The sequence below is a fragment of the Hippocampus bargibanti genome, linkage group LG01 (assembly GCF_051943395.1).
Source record: "Hippocampus bargibanti isolate YZ-2025 linkage group LG01, ASM5194339v1, whole genome shotgun sequence".
Lineage (NCBI taxonomy): Eukaryota > Metazoa > Chordata > Actinopteri > Syngnathiformes > Syngnathidae > Hippocampus > Hippocampus bargibanti.
The window spans coordinates 24210576-24233311 of NC_142734.1; the positions used below are offsets into that span (position 1 = coordinate 24210576).

Consider the following 22736-nt stretch of genomic DNA (forward strand, 5'->3'; position numbering starts at 1 on the left):
ATGTCCAGCGTAGAGAGGATGACTCTATCGGGAGAATGATGCTGAACCTTGAACTTCCAGGCAGGAGACAGAGAGGAAGACCGAAGAGGAGGTTTATGGATGTGGTCAAAGAGGACATGAAGGTACCTGGTGTGAGACAAGAGGATGCACAAAACCGGGATAGATGGAGGACATTGATTCGCTGTGGTGACCCCTGAAGCCGTAAGGAAAAGAAAAAGTGGTTACTATCCCACATTTATCAAGGCAAGAACTCGAAGTTACTATTTTTTTTACACAATATGTTTCGTACTAAGTTGATAATGGATGGTTTTGAATTGTGGCGCTGCAGATATATAAATCTCTCACCTCGTTGACGCAACCAAGAGCGACGCTTTTTTTTGAAGGGGCGGGCAACTACAATGACAGCAATGGCTTTCGTTATCTGCGTAGTTCTTCAATATACATCATCAAGTTGTCATTTAAATAAAATCACATCAGCGACCCGCATTACACAATTACTTAAAAGCAAACTGTCGTTTCGAAGAGTGCCATGAGTTAACGATGATCAAAAAGAACAATGACAAACGTCGTTTAAGTTGCACTTAGAGGGAGAGGCTGAACGTTTTATGACTTTATTTGCTAAATATGGTTGTAACTAGCTAAATGAGGGTGAATAATTCAACCTTGTAAAATTGAAGTCAAGTGAGCCGCCAAATCGAATAACAAACTCTGCATTACGATAGTCTGCCGCTGGCGAGCGGCGTAGGCCACCTTCGAAATAATAAGTGCATGAACAACAGTGATTTGCATTTAAATAAATAAATGTAAAGTGCGCAGTTTTCTGGCTGTTGCCTAATGTTATTATTCACCCAGGAAGAAAGAGAGCTCTCGTAACAGTGGCAAGAAGCGTTCTCTTAGTTGTGACGCTTTGATTTTAAAGGCCGCGCTCCAGCGACAGATTGCCGTAATGCACAGTTTGACAATCGCAGTGGTGGCTCACTTCACTTCAATTTTGCGAGTGGAGGGAGGCATGCTTGGCCGCGGTCTTGGTTTTGGAGAGCAAAAATGCTCTCTCTGTCTCTCTCCAAAAATATATAATTAATTCCTTTATTCATGTATTCATTCATTCAACATGGAATAATGTCACCGTGTTTTTAACGGGCGTTCGGCAGGGATGCCTTGATGTGTAGTTTTATAAGCCGTAAGAACGAGATGTCATGGTGTAAAGCTTACACTATCACGCTAAGTGAAGTCACTAAATGGGCGCTCGCACAATCTGACACAATCGATTTTCTCGAATCTCCTTGAAGCCTTTTCACCTTGCTCATAAGAAAAAGAAACCCTGGGGCTAGAGCTGATTTTTTCTTCCTAGATTTTCGGCCTCATTCGAGAAGATTATTGTCCCTCTTTTTTCCAGATATTTAGTTAATGATATGCCATCACTCAATGCCATAATGCAGAAGATCAAAAGAGCGCATTTCGTCACAATCGCTCACCAGCAGCCGCAACAGCTGAGTCAGCGTCACACAGCGAATAACGCTTGAAGACAACTTAGAAGACCAAAATTATTCATGCCAGTAATTCACAGATCTGATTCTTCCACAACCTTCTTTGCATTCAATTCGTTTGTTAGGACGCAAACTCTTCAGGTAAATCCAAATATGCTCGTTGTCTGCCTTTTGATCTTATTCTCTTGCTCCCATCCGCACCCGGAACACACTGTATCGCTCTTGGAAGTGGGGCAAAATACGTAATACAAAATGTTATTCTCATTATTAATAGCTTTGACTGTTATGAAAAGGAAAACAAAAAAAACTCGGTATCTTTTGACATTTTAATCATACATGTATGAATATCTTGACTATCTTGCCGGGATAAATAATAATAATAATAATAATAATAATAATAATAATAATAATTAATAGTTAGCTTGCTGGCTACTGTCGGGGTGTCCTTTAAGGCGACATAGCCCTAGTCCCCAGTTTACATGACAACATGTTGTAATAATAATAATAATGATAATAATAATGAATTCTCCCTTTTTTGTTTTACAAACTGAACATGAACATCATCTGTGACTGGAGAGTGTGCTCGAGAGCTTTGAAAGGCGCTTGAAAGTAAAATGTATTATTATTATTATTATTATTATTATTATTATTATTATTATTATTATTATTATTAATAATAATAATAATAATAATAATAATAATAATAATAATAATAATATCATGCAGCCAATTATAAGATCAGAGCATTGTCATCAAATGGTGAGTATAGTTTTGCTTTGTTTGAATGCTGCTGTGCTGATGCTGATAACCATTTTGTGTTTTGGAGCCTTTTCCTGAGCATCTTCATCCTTATTAAGTTCATAGAGTTGTTCTGTAGCCACAAGGGGACATTGTGTCCCATGCCCAATCAAATGTTGAGAAGCTGGTGGGGGGTGGGGGGTGTCTTAGGTTGCTGACCTATGAGCCCAACAAGGGTCCTTCCGCATCATCCAGATCCAGTGGCTGCTTCTTTCTGCCGCTTTCAGCCAGTGTCTTCTTGCGCCGGTCCCAAGCCCGGATAAATACAGAGGGGGTTGTCAGGAAGGGCATCTAACTTCAAAGGTTGGCCACAACAAACATGCCAATAAAACCTCTGAAGATGGAGGACACTCATTCGCTGTGGCGACCCCTTGAAGGGAAAAGTCCAAAGGAAAAGAAGAGCCAATTATAATTAATACCTCGACTCAAGTACATGTATGTACTCTTTCTTCATCAAGATGATAAGCCAATGTCAGCATGTTTCTTTTTCTTAGCAGTAGTTATCAGGCCCACTGTTGTGGCAAAATTAATATTATTGTATTAATTAATATTATGATATTAATTATTAGTAATCTAATAATTAGTAATCTAATAATAATAATAATAATAATAATAATAATAATAATGAGATTACTAATAATTTTCAGTATTTTCAGATGTTTGATTCGCATATTTCTGAAAATACTAATTATTATTATTATTATTATTATTATTATTATTGCCATTATTATTGCCATTATTATTGCCATTATTATTGCCATTATTATTATTATTGTTAGTTCAATTATTATTATTATATGTTATTATTTGGCGTATGGCGTATTATATGTCTTGTGTGAAAAAAAAGAACGCTCATGAGCCGCAACGTGATTGACTTGCGTTCTCGCGATAAGTCGACGTCGAGGGGAGTGTCAAATTCCAGGGGAAAGCAAAGGAGAGGCAGAGAGAGGCCCCAGAGTGAGTTCGTAAACATTTTATTACCATTTAAACACGACGTGAATGTGTCTCCCGACGTTTGCCGCGAATGAACGAGCTTTTCGCACGATCTTTATATCATACTTTGTTGTTGTTGTTTTTAATGCACGGCAAGTGTTGGGACTGCTGCAAAGCTTTCATTCGGATTCGCTTTGAACTCTCATGTGTCAGTCTGCAAACAAGGCAACCTTTCCATGACTTTTATCAGTTTGACGGCCCGTAAAGTTGTTTCCTGTTCGTCGGTTGAAGTCGTTTTCGTGTGCATTATCTTTTACTTTGAAATTGTTGTCGTGTCAGAAACTGCCAATAACGGTGTTAGTCATGGCGCCGAGTGTGCATTTGGCCCGATGCTCAACGCTAGCACGGCGCTTAGCCATTAGTTGTTTCTTTTTTATCTTTTTTTCGTCTTGTGGGTACAAAAAAGTGATTTGGGAGCTTTTAGCCAATGAGCGTCTGCTAGCCGAACCAAGTGACAGCCTCGGTGGCTTTGATTGCCTCACATGTTATTGATTGACGCGCATCTAACCCAATCAAAAAAGAGATGCGGCCGTGGTATTACGGTAAAAGGCTGGGCAACGTTTGCCTGAAATGGATAGAGGCTAAACGATGGTAGAATACGGCAAAGTCTTCCCGTGGTCTAGTTATTGCCAAACATGATTCTTTTCTCATTTGAGCGTATTGGATGTCACAAAAGTGTTTTGTGTTTAGTGGCGATATCGTATACACGTGGCTCTGCGAGAGGCTCCAATAATGATGATATGTTTAGGATTGATCCCTAAACTGCCGAACGCCCCCAGAGTGAAACATGTGCTTGTCAACGCCGTGGGGAGGAATGGATCTCACGTTTTTGGCACACTTTACGATTTAAAGGACAACGACACCATTTTTTTGTTTCCCAACTCGCATCAGAAAAACGTTTTATAGCATCTAAACTACCCAAAACACGCATGCTGATATTTTTAGTCAAATGCAAAACACCAATATAAAAGACTTAGTTTCCCAAAACTGCCACAAAATGCACTTAGAAATGGCGAGATTCAGAAAGTCCCGCCCCCTTGTTCGTGACGTCACGCCAGGATACTCCTCCACAGAATGCCTTGCTGCAGAATCAAAACAATGGCTTCAGAGAGTTGATTCGGAGAAGATGCTTTCTTGTTACTCATCCAGTTATGAATATGATTCAAATAGTTCTGAAGAGGAAAGCATAAATGTTTGTAATCGATTGAAGAAATCCTTTCGTATCAATTCGAGCTGTCTGCAAGCGATGAAATCGGTGCAGGAGATCTGGACTCTGATGTAGCAGCCCAGAAAATGCACAAGATGGCGCACAAGCGGCGTTTCGTCCAGTATATGGAGCCGTTTATAAGACCCGTAAAGCCTCCTGTGATTTGTTAAAATCTGTGGTAGAAGACAGAGGGGTGGGGTTTTACGCACGCACACACACAAAAGAGACAGCGCCACAATTTGAACAGCACACGAACATCAGAGATGTTGAGACGTGAGAGAGCTCCGACAGCGCTACAGAGTAAAAAATGACACGGTGGAAAGTAGATGTTTGTCCGATCGGTTTGCTCCACTAATATGGCGATTCCTCTCTTTCACCAGGTGAGCTCACAGTTAGCATGCAGAGTGACTAAATGTGTAAACATGCATCAAACTTCCACTACCCAAGTGCCGAATCGCTAACTCTGGTTAGCTTCCTCGCTCGTCTCCGCGGATGCTCGACTGCTTTGCCAGCCAGCTAGCTAGATAGCCAACAGATTGCCATGTCCTAAGACTCTCATGAATAGGCTTGGGACCAATAAAATACAGTGATACCTCAGCTCACGAACTAAATTTGTTGCCAGAAAGTGTGTGTCAGACGAAAAGTTCATCTTCCGCCGTGTAGAAGGTATCCACAAATACTCCATTTGCCCAAGGCCAAAGTCCCCATAAAACATAGTTTTCTACTAAATAAGCCTCAGAACTACACACAATATACCTTATTTTATGTATAATAAATGTGTTCTGGGATTGTAATGAAAGAAATAAACTGTACTCTATAATAAAGTCATTGTATTTACCTTTGTAATGGTAGTTGTCAATGGATGACGAACTTCCCGTTTTCCTCTTGATGATATCTGAGTGAAGTTGCCGTGCTTTCTTGCCGATAATATCTCACTCACACCGTCCCCTGCTAGCTGCTTTTCATTGATCCAAATCAACAGACGTTTTTTCTTGAACACTTGCTGTGGTTGGGTCTTTTTCAGTCCCATAATAGCAAAAGCACTCCACTCGATAGCAAACCACGTCTGCACTCAAAGGGGGTGACAAAAACTAGTCCGCTAGCCACCGTGGTGCTGTGAGGTTTGATTTGTCTGCCGAAAACTAGTTTGTATGCCAAGATTATATTCTCGCAAATTAAATATTCGTAAGGCGAAAAGTTCGTGAGCAAAAGCGTTCAGAAACTGAAGTATCACTGGACATAGCTGATACAGTAGGTAGCCAGCCAGACAGCTAATATACCGAGCTAGCTAGCCAGCTAATTAAGCGAGCCAAAAAAAAACTGCGTAATAAGTGAATTTTTCCCAAACAATGGTGGATTATTTCCTGAAAAGAAAGATTGATCATTGTTTTAAAGCAGGGGTCGGGAACCTTTTTTACTAAGAGAGCCATAAAAGTAAAATATTTAGAAATGTTTTTCAGCGAGAGCCACACGCACGCGCGCGCGCACATACAAACGCTTAGGTTGCGCGCGCGCACACACGCGCACGCGCGGCCACTTTTCAACAAAATATCGGAATGTATTAGTTAAAATAACTTTGTGATAGTACTCACCGTTAACATGGATGGTTTTCCGTTCCTTGTGTTTGGTAAAAATCCAGGAAAACGATTGGAATGAAATTCAATTTGCCGGTCCAGAGGCGAAGTTACTGCTAGCTAGCCTGCACACGGCTCATAAGCTTCCACACTTGCTATCTGCAATCTACTTCTCGCAGAAGTATGTCGATGCTAACGTTAACATGGGGCTTGTTAAAATGTCACTGACATTCGACTGTTTCATCGATGGTATTGTTTCATTGCAAATTAGAATCAGAACATTTTCTCTCCTCTAATGCTCCAGTGCATTCAGGCTGAAGTGCACAAGTTGGGCTCATTTAAAGGGGCGTTTATCTGTTTCAACATGACGGCCACTATCATCCAATCAACATGGCGCTTTCGGCCATTCTAGGTCAGTGTCATCCAATCAAAATTGCGCTTTCCGCCAACTGCAGCCCTAACGGGAAATGAACGACGAAAAAAACGACAATATGTATTATAATATGTAATATTTATCGGCGAGCCATATGCAATCATCAAAAGAGCCATATATGGCTCGCGAGCCATAGGTTCCCGACCCCTGTTTTAAAGACTTCCCATAAAAAAGGGGTTCAAGCCCCCGGCCCCTTTTGACTAATTGTACAGGTAACATCTAAGTTATGACCGGGGTCCATTCCGTAAAAACGATCGTAAGTCAAACGGTCGCAAGTCGAAATCCATTCAAAATGGCCGACGTGACGTTTACACAACAGGATAGTATACCATGTCAATCTGTTGTTTTTAAGCAACATTTTCTATTGAATACTATTATATACCAAACTTTTATACTTCGTTGATAATTTTTTATAACTTTTAGTGTCATTTTTAACATTTTATATTTCGTATTATCGATTTTTATGACTATAACTGTACCTGTAATGCATACAAAACCTTTTACTGTACAGTTCATTTCTAAATGTTATGCTTACCTATTAGTGTCGTTTTTATCATCTTATATATCATATTATTGATTTTTATTGCTGTATAACTGTACTTGTAATGTATACAAAACTGTTTACTGTACAATTCAGTTTCTATAAAAACCCCTTAAAGTTCATCAAAGACCTCTTGGCTAAGGACAAAAGCGGAATCCTGAAAACCTCAAAGCAGGAACTTGAAAAGCATCTGGAAAAGGTCCACCAGGACACAAAAAGGCATGAAAACTACTTATCCCACATGACATCCCTATTGAACCATCAGAATTCAACCTGGAGACTGGCCCTCCAAAATGGTAGGAAGTGGACAACACAGTACGGCATGCAAGATCAGAATCAGCCCCGGGGCCAAATGGAGTTCTGTACAAGCTCTACAAGAACGCACCAGATGTTCTGCGCTATCTTTGAGCGCAAGAAGCTGCGCTACAAAGAACTCGCAGCGGATGCGCAATGGCGAGGATGGAAAGCCAAGGTCAATCCCATTGAAGTTGGATGCAGAGGGTTTGTGGCTTCCTCCACCATCAAGCTGCTAAAAGACCTGGGCATCCATGTACAGGCTCTGCGGCACACAGATCACTCTCCGAAGCGGCAGAAAGAAGCAGCCACTGGATCTGGATGAAGCGGAAGGACCCTTGTTGGGCTCATAGGTCAGCAACCTAAGACACCCCCCCACCAGCTTCTCAACATCTGATTGGGCATGGGACACAAGCGCGGGCGTGATCAACCTGTCGCTGGCCACCATCGATGAGGTTGTCTAGTGATGAAAGGCCGAAACACCCAATGATTCTTTGGAGCACTACTGATGATGTGTCCCATATTCACAACCTTCCCAATTCAGAACCTTCCTATCCCTGATGCACAAGTCACACCACACCACTCTCAACATCAAGGCTAAATTTCATGTGAGGACCATCCATTGGGACAAACGGACAGAATAACATCATATCCAGTGTTTCATAATTCTAAATGTTATCCACTCCCTCAAATGGAGTGGATTTTGTCTTTGAAGCCATTGTTATGTGGCAATATGCATGGCTTCCCACGCATGCACGCTGTTGAAAAATAGCTCTCCCTGCTAATGGAGAAGCCAGAAGAGGTCGCCCGACACACGCACACGGACTCAGGCTGACGGCGAAGGAAATCAGCAGTGCCCAGTCCTACAGGAGATATTGCCGAGATGGTATATGCAATGTATAACTACTGTACTGAGTGTTGTCATGCAGTAGATTGCTGTGTGTGTGTTTGACATGCTGGCTGGCCAAACTTGTAGTCCGTGTTGCCGGCTTGCGCATTGTGGTGCCAAGTGTAGAATTAAAAAACTAAATAAAAACATTAAATAAAAACTAAAAAAAGGGTCTGGCGGTCGTAAGTACGGGCGGTCGTAACTCGCGTCGGTCGTAACTCGGATGTTACCTGGATTCTTTCTCTGAAATAGAACCTCTGCCCTTCATGTACTGCACGGTTGTGGTCACATGGAGTGTATGTAGCTTTTATACCAGTGTCAGGTATTGGATTTCATTTGTTCCGTTGTCCAATTCACAGGGTCCCATTTACATAGATGAAGGGGGGGAGGGAGGAGTCCAGTTTTCGAAGGTCATAACCTACATTAACAGCACCTCAGGATCCCACTGTTGACCAATCGCCTACTGAGGTTCTTCTTTTCTGTTCACGGGGGTCTCCCCCTTACCCTCTAGCAATTCAAGCCTCCATTTCCAAACGTCATGGCTGCAGCATGAGCTATTTTTACACGTTGTTTAGTCAGTTTCCTAGCAAGCGACATCAAACAGAGGGGAGGGGGACTGTTGCTGCTAATAGCTTGATACTTGTTCCCCAACACCTGCTGGTTCTGAGAAACCCATGTTCAACGCAGGGAGCTCAATGGGAAGGATAAAAACAAACAAACAAACAAACAAACAAACAATCTGCACACTTGAAAGGCTTCATGTCACCCTGGATGAGAGGAGGTGAAAAATAGGTGCACTTGATATCTCGTGTCGGAACGAACGGGATTCAAGTAGTGCGACAGTAGACTCAACCGTTTTCAACACCTTCACTTCATCCCCTCTTGGAATTCATTCCCCCGCACTAGACACACATACTCTCTTTTTCATCAGATTCAGAATCATCTTTATTGGCACACAAGGAATTTGTCTCCGGTAGAACACGCTGCACTAGTATCATTGTGAAAAAATTGCAAAGAGGCATATACAGTTTGATTAGGTTTACTGTTCAGAATCAGAATCATGCTTATTAACCAAGTATGTAGAACACACAAGGAATTTGTCTCCGGTGGAACACGCTGCACTAGTATCATCATCAAAAAATTGCGAAGAGGCACTGTACCATTAGATTTGGGTTACTGTTCAGAATCAGAATCATCTTTATTGGCCTAGTGTGGAGAACACACAAGGAATTGGTCTCCGGTAGAACACGCTGCACTAGTATCATCATCAAAAAAAAAATGTAAAAAGGCACTGTACCGTTAGATTTGGGTTACTGCTCAGAATGAGAATCATCTTTATTGGCTAAATGTGTAGAACATATAAGGAATTTGTCTCTGGTAGAACATGCTGCACTAGTATCATCAGCAAAAAAAAATACAAAGAAGCACTGTGCCGTTAGATTTGGGTTACTGTTCAGAATCACAATCATCTTTATTGGCCAAGTGTGTAGAACATACAAGGAATTTGTCTCGGGTAGAACACGCTGCACTAGTATAATCATAAAAATGTTTTCAAAGAGCCACTATACTGTTAGAGTTGGGTTACTGTTCAGAATCAGAATCATCTTTTTTTGGCCAAGTTTGTAGAACACAAGGAATTTGTCTCCGGTAGAACACGCTGCACTAGTATCATCATAAGAAAAAGTGAGGCTATACAGTTGTATTTGGGTCGCCATTCACTCTCTAAAAAGTAACCAAAATAGAACTGTCTAGTGCCTCCATTTTTCTGATGATGATACTAGTGCAGCGTGTTCTACCGGAGAAAAATTTCTTGTGTACTCTACATACAGTGATACCTTGGCTTACGAACTTTTTAATTGGTTCCTAGAAAAAGTGTGTAAGGCGAAAAGTGTGTATCCCAAAAAAATATTTCCCATAAGAAACCATTAAAATGAGAATAATCTGTTTTCAGGTCCCCATAAAACATGATTTTCTACTTTCTAATTTTCTAAGCCTTAAAACTATATTATTATTATGTATAATAAATGTGCAATGGTATTATAATTAAAGAAATAATTGTACTATATAATAAAGTCAGTTTTATTGACCTTTGTGATGGTCGTTGATGGCTTGATGGAACGGAGTGGCCGGTTTCATCAGCATGAAACACTTGATGAGGAAAGTAGTCTTCTTTAACCATCTTGAGGAATGATCCCTTGTAGGTGCTATCTCTGTGATAATTGTATGTAGTTCATCAATTGCGATCTGTTTAGCTGGGTTAATAGCTTTTTGCATCAAGTGTACAGATGACTTGTGCAGGTTATTTGTGGAGCCTGATTGATTTTACCTAGTTCCTCATCAATTGTGTTCTGTTTAGCTGGGTTGATAGCTTTTTGCATCAAGTCTACAGATGGCTCTTGCGGGTTATTTGTGGAGCCTGATAGATGGGAATTTTATCCTTGCAGTCTACACTCTGCCTTTGAACTATCAAAGTTGAAACGAGTCCAAATTTTACTGTTATCTATCTATTTTCTCACTTTCTCTCTGTCGTCTGCCTGTGTCTTTAATGTTTAAACCACCTCCCCTCACTGCTGCGTTCTTTACCAATCACGTGGCTTTAACCGAAGACTGGGGGTGGGGAATCGAGGACAAAAAAAATGTCGGCTGCCATTTTCTTTTTTGGAGAATGGCATCACTGTCTCTCTGTCTGTAAATCCCCCCGCCTCACTGCTGCTTTCTTGACCAATCACTTGGGTTTAACCGACGACTGGGGGCGGGGAATAGAGGACAAAAACAGTCGGCGTCCATTTTCTAGTTAGAACGGGCTCGTTCGCGAACGACACATCAGTCATTGTGCTGCTCTGTGTGTATCCCGAAAAACAGTTCGTATTCCAAGGTAAAAGTTTCATTAATTTTGTCACGTTTTGCAAGGTGGTGATGGCGGGTGCGGATCCCAAAAAGCAGGCAGGAGGGAGCAGGACGTTGTTTGACAAATTGTATTAAAATAAAGGTCAGCAGGAACAAAATGTAAAACATCAAAATGATCTGAACAGAAAAAAAGTATCAAAAGAAAACCAAGTGTAAAAGTCCGCCAAGGTTAAACAAACACATGCACAGCATACAATGCATGCAATTGCAGACAAAGCATGCAACAAACAATGAACCGACACTGGATGGTCGTGCCGTGAGTCCTTTTAAGTGTCACTGATTAAAACGACCAGCACCTACGAGGCTGCAGGCAGGGCTGACGTTGCTACCCATTGGTCGCCAATCCGAACGTGGCAGTCCGCCACTGATCGGGATGACTAGCCCCTGTGCAGGTGCAGGCGGGGCCGACAGCGCCACCCGTTGGTCGCCAACCAGATCATGACAGTACCCCCCCCCTTCAAGGGGCTGCTTCCAAAAGTCCCAACAGTCTCCCAAAAGGTCCACTCGCCAGGGAACAATGGTGGAGACGGCAACCGCTGCCTCTCCAGCATACGACGGGGGGCGGCCTGATGGGAACGGAACTCGGCCTGGGGTGGACGAAGACGCTGCACAGATCGTCGTGGGCGTGGGTGCGATCCCTCTCGCAAGTTCACGCGACGACGCATGGCTCAACGCGAACGTCGAACCGCCAGGCGCAGAGTGGCACCCCGGACGGCCGTATGGGACCAGGTCTCGGCCGGACGCCGACGGGGGTGTGAACTGCCCGGCACCGGGGAAACGAGACCAGTCCTGAGCCGCTCCGGGATCCAGCGGTGAGTGGGGTCTCGGACTGTAGTTGACGCGGACGTTGCACGGCTCGTCGTAGATGCGACTCAATTCGTCATGCTTGACGACACCTTGGCTGGACGTGGGCGTGCACTGCCAGACTCCCAGTGTCACCCTGAACGGCCACCTGGGAGGAAGTCTCGGCTGGACGTTGACGTGGACGTTACGGCTCGTCGAGTGACGCAATTCCAACTCGACGAGACGTGGGCTAATGTGGACGTAGCATTGCCAGGCACAGGGTGGAAATGAGAAGGGTCCGTTGTACCTGCGGTATCCGATGGTTGGTCGGTTCATTCTGTTTTGCAAGGTGGCGATGGCGGGTGCGGATCCCAAAAAGCAGGCAGGAGGGAGCAGGAGGTTATTTGACAAATTGTATTAAAATAAAGGTCAGCAGGAACAAAATGTAAAACATCAAAATGATCTGAACAGAAAAAAAGTATCAAAAGAAAACCAAGTGTAAAAGTCCGCCATGGTTAAACAAACACATGCACAGCATACAATGCATGCAATTGCAGACAAAGCATGCAACAAACAATGAACTGACACTGGATGGTCGTGCCGTGAGTCCTTTTAAGTGTCACTGATTAAAACGACCAGCACTTGCGAGGCTGAAGGCAGGGCTGACGTCGCTACCCGTTGGTCGCCAATCCGAACGTGGCAGTCCGCCACTGATCGGGACGACCAGCACCTGTGCAGGTGCAGGCGGGGCCGACAGCACCACCCGTTGGTCGCCAGCCAGATCATGACAAATTTAACATTCATAAACCGAAAAGTTGGTAAGCCAAGGGGTTCGGAAACCGAGGTATCACTGTGGGACCATTAAAGTCTTTCCGATTCTGATTCTAAAAGAAAAATGTCTGTCATTTTGTTTACTAGCTATCTGTGACGCATCCCAAAATGTCTCGGAAGCCCTCTCGGATCCCCACTTGCCAGTTGAGAATGGCTGCGTCAGCACATGATTAAAATATCTGACGCAGGAGCCAAATGTTCTTTTCCATTCACGTCCTTGTCGCCGTTGATGGTGGACCCCACCCCCTGCAAATTAAAATGTGACAGTTCACATCGCTGCCGGCCAAGTGGACGTCTCGCGTGTCCTCATCGTGAGACTGAAATTGCCATTCGTGGTCCGCACCCTTTCTCTAACGACCTCTGCCGAGTCCCGCGTGCGCGCCACGCTTAACCCAAATAGGCACAGACCATCGGAAGGCCTTTTGTGAAGGCCCTAGCATCTTTTTGTCAAGCTTGTATAGCGTCGACGGAGACTTGCCGCCCAACTCCGCCGACCCGTTTTCACACCTGGTGTGGTCCCAAGGCTTTGACTGGAGCTGTTGGCTTTGGCGCAGCTGTACTCGCAACTCGCAGACAGGAGGGAGGGACGTGGACTGACCTCGGCGCTGGGAAGACTTTCAAATGTTGACACCTCGCCAACCGCAATGAAAAAAAATGGCTGTCACCAAGGTTTCGGCAGTGGCCTTTCGTTGCATGTTCGGACCTGACCCCCAGCCAACAGTGAGGTCAATTAGCGGGGGAGGCAGCTTTCAATATTAAATATTGATCTGTTTTAACATTTACAATTGTCGGCCTGACTGAGTATCGTGACCCACTACACCACAGGGTAATTCAGTTGAAATATACTGTAAGACGTCTGAAATTCACACGATGGCTATCTAGCTATCTATTAACTGTATAGCTCGCTAGCTTGCCAGCTATTAGCCAGCTATTAGCGGTATAGCTAGCTAGCTATCTCGATAGCTATCTATTAGCTATGTATTACTTAACCTGTGACTGTAAAGTGACCTCGATAGATTGAAAAGCGCTTATAAATGAAATGTATTATTATTATAAGCTATCTATTACCTGTATAGATAGCTACTAGCTATCTCGATGGCTATCTATTAGCTCTCTATGACTTATCCGTTGACTGTAAAGTGACCTTGACAGTTTGAAAGGCGCTTATAAATGAAATGTATTATTATTAGTAGTACCCATCTATTAGCTGTATAGCTAGCTCGCTATCTCGATAGCTATCTATTACCCTGTGACTGTAAAGTGACCTTGAGAGTTTGAAAGGCGCTTATAAATGAAATGTAATATTATTATTAGCTATCTATTACCTGTATAGCTAGCGAGCTTTTTGTGTATTTGAGTTAGTTGTGCGTTGAGTGAACGATGGCGCGCGTGGCTAACGCTGCTCACCCACAGAAAAACTTATCCTGTGACTGTAAAGTGACCTTGAGAGTTTTGAAATGGGCTTATAAATCAAATGTATTATTATTATTATTATTATTATTATTATTATTAATAATATGATTACAGCGTGTTGTCATGTAAACTGGGGACTAGGCCTCTGTCGCCTTGCTAAAGGACACCCCGACAGTAGCGAGCAAGCTAACTGCCATCTCTCAGAGAACCAGATGTCTATCTTTGCATTTTGTCTGCTTCTAAAGCCCCCAAAGCCTCACCGATGAACCGCTGCCACCCATTCAGCCTTTGTCCGTTTCACTTTGTCTGCCAAAAACTGTCAGACAAGCTCCAGTTGGGGGGGATGGGGTGATGACAAACTGTGAAATGTTACGAGCTAGCTCGTTATTGGCTGAGCCGAAAGTCCTCTCGCGTGAAGGAAATCTCAGCAAGGGGGAACGTCACTCTTGCTGTTTTCATGTTTTTAAATAGCCTCCTCGCCCGCTCGGACCGAAGGCGCATCAAGGAAAAGGAACCAGCCAGTCATGTTTTCCTCTTCTCCTCTCCCGCAGTTGCATTGCAAGCTCTTTGGCAAAATGGGCGACGACCGACCGTTTGTTTGCCACGCTCCTGGCTGCGGACAGGTGAGTCTTCGCTGTCTTAGCCGCGGATACCTTTGCCGGTGTGGCGAGAAACGTTGAGGTTGACTAACTGTTGAAAGCTCCTGTGAGTAAGCAGAGCTGGAAGGCAACTAAGAAATGTCAGACATGACCAATAAGTATGGAGGTCACACATAAAGGCGAATCTAATCAGAATCAGAATCATCTTTATTGCCAAGTATGTAAAACACACAAGGATTTTGTCTCCGGTAGAACACGCTGCACTAGTATGATGATAAAAAATAATTGCAAAGAGGCACTCGACAGTCAGATTTGGGTTAATGTTTAGAGATTTAATTGTGACGAGGAAGAAGCTGTTTAAATGTCTGCTGGATTTGGTGCACATGGATTGGTAGCACATGCCTGAGGGGGAGTCGCTGGAAAGAGTGGTGGGCAGGGTGCAGAGGGTCCGGCTGGCTTTTCCGCACCCTTGTCAAATTCCATAACTCATTCACTGCCATTCACAAATTAATTCAGCTGAATTATTCTTTTTTCAACTGGTGTTGCTATGAGGGTGTTACCTACCTGTCAAATCTGAGAGGCAAGTCACGTCCCCCGCTGTCCGCTTGTCCCTCCAGGATACTGCTCTAGGTGGTAAAGAGCATGTAAGCTCCTTCATCCCTGTTGATGGTCCTTGGTTCTTGCTTCCGGATTTCAATGGCCTCCCTGATCCAGCGCTGATGTTTGTTTTCTTCGGTGCGGATGACTCTGGCCTTTTCCCTGTCCATGATGTGAGAACCAAGGACCATCAATAGGGATGAGGGATCTAACATGCTCTCTACCACCTGGAGCAGTAGCCTGGAGGGACGAGCGGACAGCGGGGGGCGTGACTTGCCTGTCAGATTTTACAGGTAGGTCACGCCCTCATAGCAACACCAGCTGAAAAAAGGCACGTCACAACAACATCCGTGACACTCTGATGAAGGCGGAAGTATACGCCGAAACATGTCATGTATTTGAACACCTACAATACACTGTAAGAAAAGAATCTGTTTTAAATGAAATATTGCATTGTATTTTGTACATCCGCCCCAATTTCAAACTAACTCCACACCTATATAACTTAGTAATTCACTCTTTTTTGCTGATGCAAGAAGACCGTCTGAAGTTTCTTGCGCTCCATTGAATGTTTATATAGTAATAAAACTCAATATTCTGTGTGTCCTAAAATTTGATTGACAATGACAAAGACCCTGGCACTGCAGTGGACACATTTTGCACAGCGTCTGGCCAGTGAATAAGTTAAATTGTGTAGCTGTAGAAACCTGGACCCTACCAAAAGAAAAGTGACCTTCTTTAGCAATCAACAGTTAAAGGACAACCAACGTCACATTTTGGTTTCCTAACTGACATCAGAAAAAAGTTTTATAGCATCTAAAATACCCAAAACACACAGTATGATATTTTTATTCAAATGCAAAACACCAATAAAAATGACTTAAAAGTGTCCAAAATCTGCAAAAAAATTGAGCTGCGAATTGGGCATTTTCAACCCCAGTTCGTGACGTCACGGCAAGACGTCTTGCATTACTGGTGAATCAAAACAATGGCTTCAGATTCTGAGAAATGCTTTCTTGTTACACATCCAGTTATGAATATTATTCAAATAGTTCAGAAGAGGAAAGCATACATATTTGCAATCGCTTGAAGAAATTATTCCGTGCCATTTTGAGGCTACATTGGGGGTAAATGTCTCACCCAAAAAGAGGCAGAAGAAAATGGCCACCTCTTGTAGACATGACAGTGTATTGCGTTTCCACAGGCTGATAAATTCCTTATATGGTGGTTTTCAGACAAGCATTGACGTGATGGAAGGACTGCTACAATGTGTCCTTTTTTTTTCGGTCAGGGGCGTTCCTTCAGTGACGTCACGTACGGACTCGTCACGAACTCAAAAACAAGACTTCCGGAATATTCAGCACGAGTCTTAAAATGTAAAATATAGCTATATGCGGTGGAATCTTTGTAAAATACGCTCAGTAAAAGTCATTTGAAGCCATTTTACAAATTATGGACAGAACTTGTCCGGAGACGTCGGTTGTCCTTTAAACATTAGCATTCAACATGCTCATTTTACAAGAAAAAAAAATAGAAAAAGGAGCTTTTTGTGAAAGGACGCGATTCAAGCAGCACTTTCACTTTGATACAATTTCTTAATTTATTGCATTTGCGATACCTCAAATAAAAAACATTTTATTGTCAGAAAAACACTGCACTGATATAGTCACATATCCTGTGACTATAAAGTGTCCTTGAGAGTTTTGAAAGGCGCTTACAAATCAAATGTACAGTGATACCTTGGGTTACGAACACATTGGCTTACGAACTTTTAGGTTTACAAACGTTGCATTTATGAACATTTTACATTAGCATACAAACTTTACCTTGGCATACAACCTTTTTTTGTACACGGAGCTGCTTCAATGACTGATGTGTCGTTCGTGAACGAGCCCGTTCTTCTAACAACAAAATGGCAGCCGACTGTTTTCGTCCTCTATTCCCCGCCCCCAGTCTTTGGTTAAAGCCACGTGATTGGTCAAGAACGCAGGAGTGGGAGGAGGGGTTTAACATTAAAGAGATAGGCAGACGACAGTGATAGAGTTTCAACTTTGATAGCTCAAAGGCACAGTGTAGACTGCAAGGTTAAAATATCCCATCAATCAGGCTCCACAAACAACCCGCACAAGCCGTCTGTACACTTAATGCAAAAAGATATAAACCCAGCTAGGCAGAACACTATTGATGAGGAACTAGATACAATTATCACAGAGAAAGCAACTACAAGGGATCATTCCTCAAGATGGCGAAAGAACCAATGAAGTTCGTAAGCCAAGGTGTCACTGTATTATTATCATCTTATTTTAGATGTAGGTCTGCCAGGTTCTATCACAACCAAAAGTTTGACTGCATCCAGTATTGGACTTTTCAATGTGCTATTCTTACAGCCCATTGGTGCTGCCAGCAAATTTTTGTTTCACAAATGTGCTGAGTTCCAACACTTGGTGTGCTCTTTGTGTAGTTTTTAGATTTGTATGTTTAATCTATGGAAAATATCTCTTGTCTTTTAATTACATATTGACTAAACCTGTGCAGATCGGACCTAAATGACAATGTTTTAATTTTCTCAATTTTCAATCTAAGTGGCGAGAACAAACATACTTTTTCTTGCATATTTATGGGATTGGATTGGATTTGCCTTTATTAGTCTTGCAGTGGAGAAATTTACATTTCACAGCAGCAAAGTTATGAAAGAAATGAAAGTAGAAAAGGAAAATACAGAAGCTGCTGGAAAGGCAGCCACACGGGGTCGTCTTGAAGTCAAAAGAACAAAAAAACTAAATAACAAATAACATGACAACACAAAGAGACATTCATTCGTTTGTTACAAAAAGCAGTTCCAGATGAAAGATCAAAGTGTCTCTTCACCAGTGGATCAGGGACATCATGGTGGAATGTGCACGTCGACTACAAGCTAAATGTGAAATCAAACACGCAGCTGTAGCATCCACTTCAATTCCAACCCGCGACAGTTCCATATACGCATCGGAGCTCTGCGCTGACGCTCCTTCCTTCTTACCGCCGGCTCCTCAAGCCATGTATCCATCTAGCCGCAGACTGTCCAACAGCACCGACCTTTCCACTGAACAAAGCGCGGCTGTGAAGATGCTGCCCATTACAGGCTCAAAAAAGCACAATCGCCCCAGAGCTGTCCAGCGATGACAGTCAAATGGCACCGACTTTCCTCACAATCAAAAACAGTACTGGCATATTCATGCTGCAGAAAAGGCGCAACTGCTCAGCACAGTCTCCTCCATGATGAAATGCTGAAAAACAATCCGTATCCGTTCCACACGACGCACAACAACACAAAGTGACAAAAGAAAACACACACAAAAAAAAAAAGCAAGCCTCATGAAAGCACATGCTGACGGTTGCCTACTCAGGTGCCATCTTATAAAATAGATTGAAGAGAATCAAGTAAATTAACACTGCTCACGTACCAATTTAAATGGCAGCCTCTGATCTTTTCAATAATTGAAATACATAAACCTGAAATTTCAAACATTCAAGACATTGTGGTAAGAAAATAAATACAAATTGCTTTCATATTAACAACTGTGTGTAAAATGTTCATGATTGAAATAAAAGTGCTGGACAAAATTAGTGTGTCCAGAAGTTAAGTCGACAAATATTCAAGAAAAAAACACTCAATATGTTGAAATAAAAGCTATTGTCTCTGTGTTGTAGAAACAAGTGCACATGACACATATAACATACATAAAAACAATACATTGTTCCAGCTGCCAAACCTAACCTTACCTTACTTTAGTTTCGAACCTAACCTTAGTTGCGTTTTCCGGACATTCTCATTAATTTATCAATGCCGTTTTTCACGAAATATTTAACTCCCTTCCAAGTTCTCCCTTTCAATTCTTCTGGTGAAGCCTTAATGCAGTTCATCCATTTGTCTTTGCCTGGAACCTTGAGAGACCTGATGAAATCCATCGAGATTTTCTCCACAGCATGGATTTCTTCTTCTGTCCACTTTTTTACTTTCATTGTACCACTTCCTTCCCTATATAAAATGGGACAGTAAATTAATATTCCTCCAAAAGTTTAAACACAGGCTAGTGCTGTCTCAAGTCATCATTGGTCTGTTTTGTACCAGTTTTGTAATTTTTATACATCAAATTATATCACATTCACAAGCCACTAGATAACAGTTTACCTTCAGAGATCTTCACCAGCTCCGCCCTACCATCCAATTTACCTATTAGTAGTAAACACAGAATAAATGCATTGAGTTCTACAAAATCAGGAATATGTACTTCGGTGCTATGTTCACGGCAACAGGTCTGAATGCAATTCAGATTATTTTTGGTGGGATCAATTTATTTTGTAAGGGTTCACATTACATGAAGAAATGCTTATCTATTTACGACTGAGAAAACATGATTGTAAAGATTCCATTCCGATTTCTATACACCCTCGACGTTAAGTTGAAGTTGTTCAATACTAAATATCCCATAGAATGTTATGAGGAGGAAGAGATATAGCGCATTTTGTAGGATAACAATACATTATGGTAATCAAAAACAAAAATAATGTATCATATTTATATATATATGCTGGGTCCGAGAGGACAGTAATTTCATCTGTGCTGTATGTCATGCATATTAGCATATTTGACAATAAAGCTGACTTTGACTTTGATATTTCCCCTACCCATACAGTATATAGACCCCTACCACTGTTGCTTGTCAGATGATAACTCAGTCACGAACCAAGAGAAAACAGTTTACCTTTTGTTTGCTGTGGTGGAACAGGCTCCTTCTTGACGAGCAGCATCTTCCCATCTGACCTAGCTGCACAAAAAACAGGTCTCGTTTCTATTTATAATTGTATTTTATTTATTGCATTCTTGTATTTCATTTATTATAGTACCTATGCTTGTCTGTGACTGTAAAGTGTCCTTCAGAGCATTGAAAGGCGCTTAAAATGTAATGTATTATTATTATTATTATTATTATTGTTATTATTATTTATGTAAATACAAATAAAACACAACATATGTGTACCATCTGTAATATACCCGACAGCAAACACATAACTGCAACGTATCCACCCAAAGGTGGGTACGTTGCTGTCTCAGCATCAGTGACTGCTTGTCCCTCCTCCCACTCTCCTTGTGTAAGATTAGATTAGATCACATTACATTACCCTTTATTAGACTCACAGTGGAGAAATTCACAAGTATTGTTCTTAATTTACAATTATTTTCTGTGTCAACATGAATATATACTGTATATATGACACCAATGGTCTACATTTTCGGGAAGGTATTGAAACAAACATTTTGACCTAAAAAAATTTAAAGTCATAAACATACCAGATGATTGTGGTGATAATGTTGATGTAGGAGTACATTTTGTCATATCTTTATCGTCCTCATCATCAGTGCCTGCCATATCAGTGTCAACACATCGTTTTTCTGAGGAACAGAGGAAACGCAGATAAAACTTCAGCTGGCAGAGAAAAAAATGGGTGCAATTATTTCCTAAAATATGCAGATGTGTTCTTACCATGGGGATCAATGTTGATTTCATCCAAATTCTTGCCCTTAAACTGGGACAAACTTCCCGTTTCCAGAGCGATAAGTATTAGTAGTTTTGCAAGCTGCAATGTCCCCTGCGGCAGCCGATAATTTTGACGGTGCACTCTGATAACATGGCCTAGGAAGTTTGCCAACTCGTCCATTTCATTGTCTTTTAAATTGAGAACTTTGGACATTGTGGCCATGTGCTTTATCAATTTTGTGGAAGACAATGCTTCCAGATTTTTTGCCCCACAGTTTAGGGCTATCTGACGAATTACATCAGATCCTCTGAAGTGACTGGGACCTTGTGGTCTAGCAAAAAAGAATGTGTCTTCATCCAGTATCCCACATTCATGACGAATATTGGCAAGTCATCATGGATGTCTGCACTTCATGTGTAAGGAGAATGGGAACCTTTCGCCCTCGTTTACCTTGTATTTCAATTCTTTGGAAGTGCCAACACAGTTTCCGCTCAAAGTCAGACAAAGCCAGCTCCACATCCGGATGTGTCGACGATGTATGTCTCAAAGTAAATGCAGTAAGTGGCATTTTAGAAACTTCCCCTTCTCTTCTCCGGTTAAAAATGATAATTTCGCAAAGTGTAACTTTTACAAGTTCTCCCCAATATTTCCTACCTGTGTCTTCTTTGAGTTTTGTTTGGTACACCTGTCTTTGGACCTCAAGATACTCATGCATCTTTTTCACATCTTCGGTAAAAGGCAGAAGTTGTGGAACATTCCATTTTGCCTCACGCAGGTTTCTGAGGGCCTTTGAGGACACACATTCACTCCATCTGGTGTCACAGATTTGTTAGAACACCCGTGCATTATTAATGGCATCGTCATCACCTGAGATTAATCCTTCACATTCAATAATATTTGCAATTTTCCTGAGGTTTTGGCCTCAAGTGCTACGGGTGGTATTTCGAATGCATTTAATTACTCATTTAAGCCAGCCACCTTCCTCACTGCTTCGATCACATGAGGGAAATTTACTGGGATGAAGAAATCCACCATGTCCTTAAGCTTTTCATGTTTCTTCCCCTGTAGAAGCAGTCGTCCTGTCTCACACATCTTCTGTCTGGTGTAGTCATGTTTTGAGACATCATGCCCATGCTTATTGAAGAGGTGTTCCCCAAATTTCAGAATCACCTTTTCCTTACGCACAGCATTTGTGATTGCATGTTGATGCATTGCTAGCACCATTTTCCAAAACTGTTCATTTACACCATCTGGAACTGGATGAGCTAGGCCTGAACCCTAGTCTTTCCTGGTTTCAAATTTTGCACATGCATGTTTAAGTGACACCTCTGCATGTGCCTCCACATTGCTCTCCTCATAAAGTAGCCCTGACAATTCACACAATGCATGTAATATTTGGCTTCCACGTTTTTTTTGGATTGCTGACGAGGTATCAACATTCCTTGACCTTCACGAAGAACGTCATTGTTATGGGCACAATTCCCTTTATTTCTGAGAAGATACAGTTGTATTCTTCTCTCTTTGGAGCCAGTTGGAAATGGATGCACATTTGCCACTTCAGGGGTATCTTTGTGTTATCAAATGGCGTGCAATTTTTCTGTAAGGCTTGGAGCAAAACACACATAAGTGAGATTTGTTTTAGAGCCTGCCACCATTTGTTTTCCTTTTAAAAGTCATGACCTTTCTATCAGAACCACTGGATGAAGCTGTTTGCTGGAGTCGGCACAAGTCACACGTCTTTGTGTCTGTGGCTTAGAGGAATTGGCCAGGTCTAAACTTTTTGATTCATGAGGTTTATCCGTGTCCAGGGTAGAAGAAGGTGTCACATGTCTTTTTTATGTGAAGTTACATGTACTTTCCGTGGGTTGGT

At 42.1% G+C, this 22736-nt stretch overlaps 1 protein-coding gene across 3 annotated transcripts in view; it reads left to right on the forward strand.

Annotated features, from left to right (window-relative positions):
* Window positions 1-14674: 14674 nt before the first annotated feature.
* Window positions 14675-22736, forward strand: part of atf7a (activating transcription factor 7a) — a 74316-nt gene continuing 66254 nt past the window's right edge. For all 3 annotated transcript variants that reach the window (XM_089004796.1, XM_089004780.1, XM_089004788.1), the window contains exon 1: window positions 14675-14773. In XM_089004796.1, coding sequence (XP_088860922.1) covers window positions 14675-14773 — 99 coding nt within the window. The remainder of the gene's footprint in view (window positions 14774-22736) is intronic.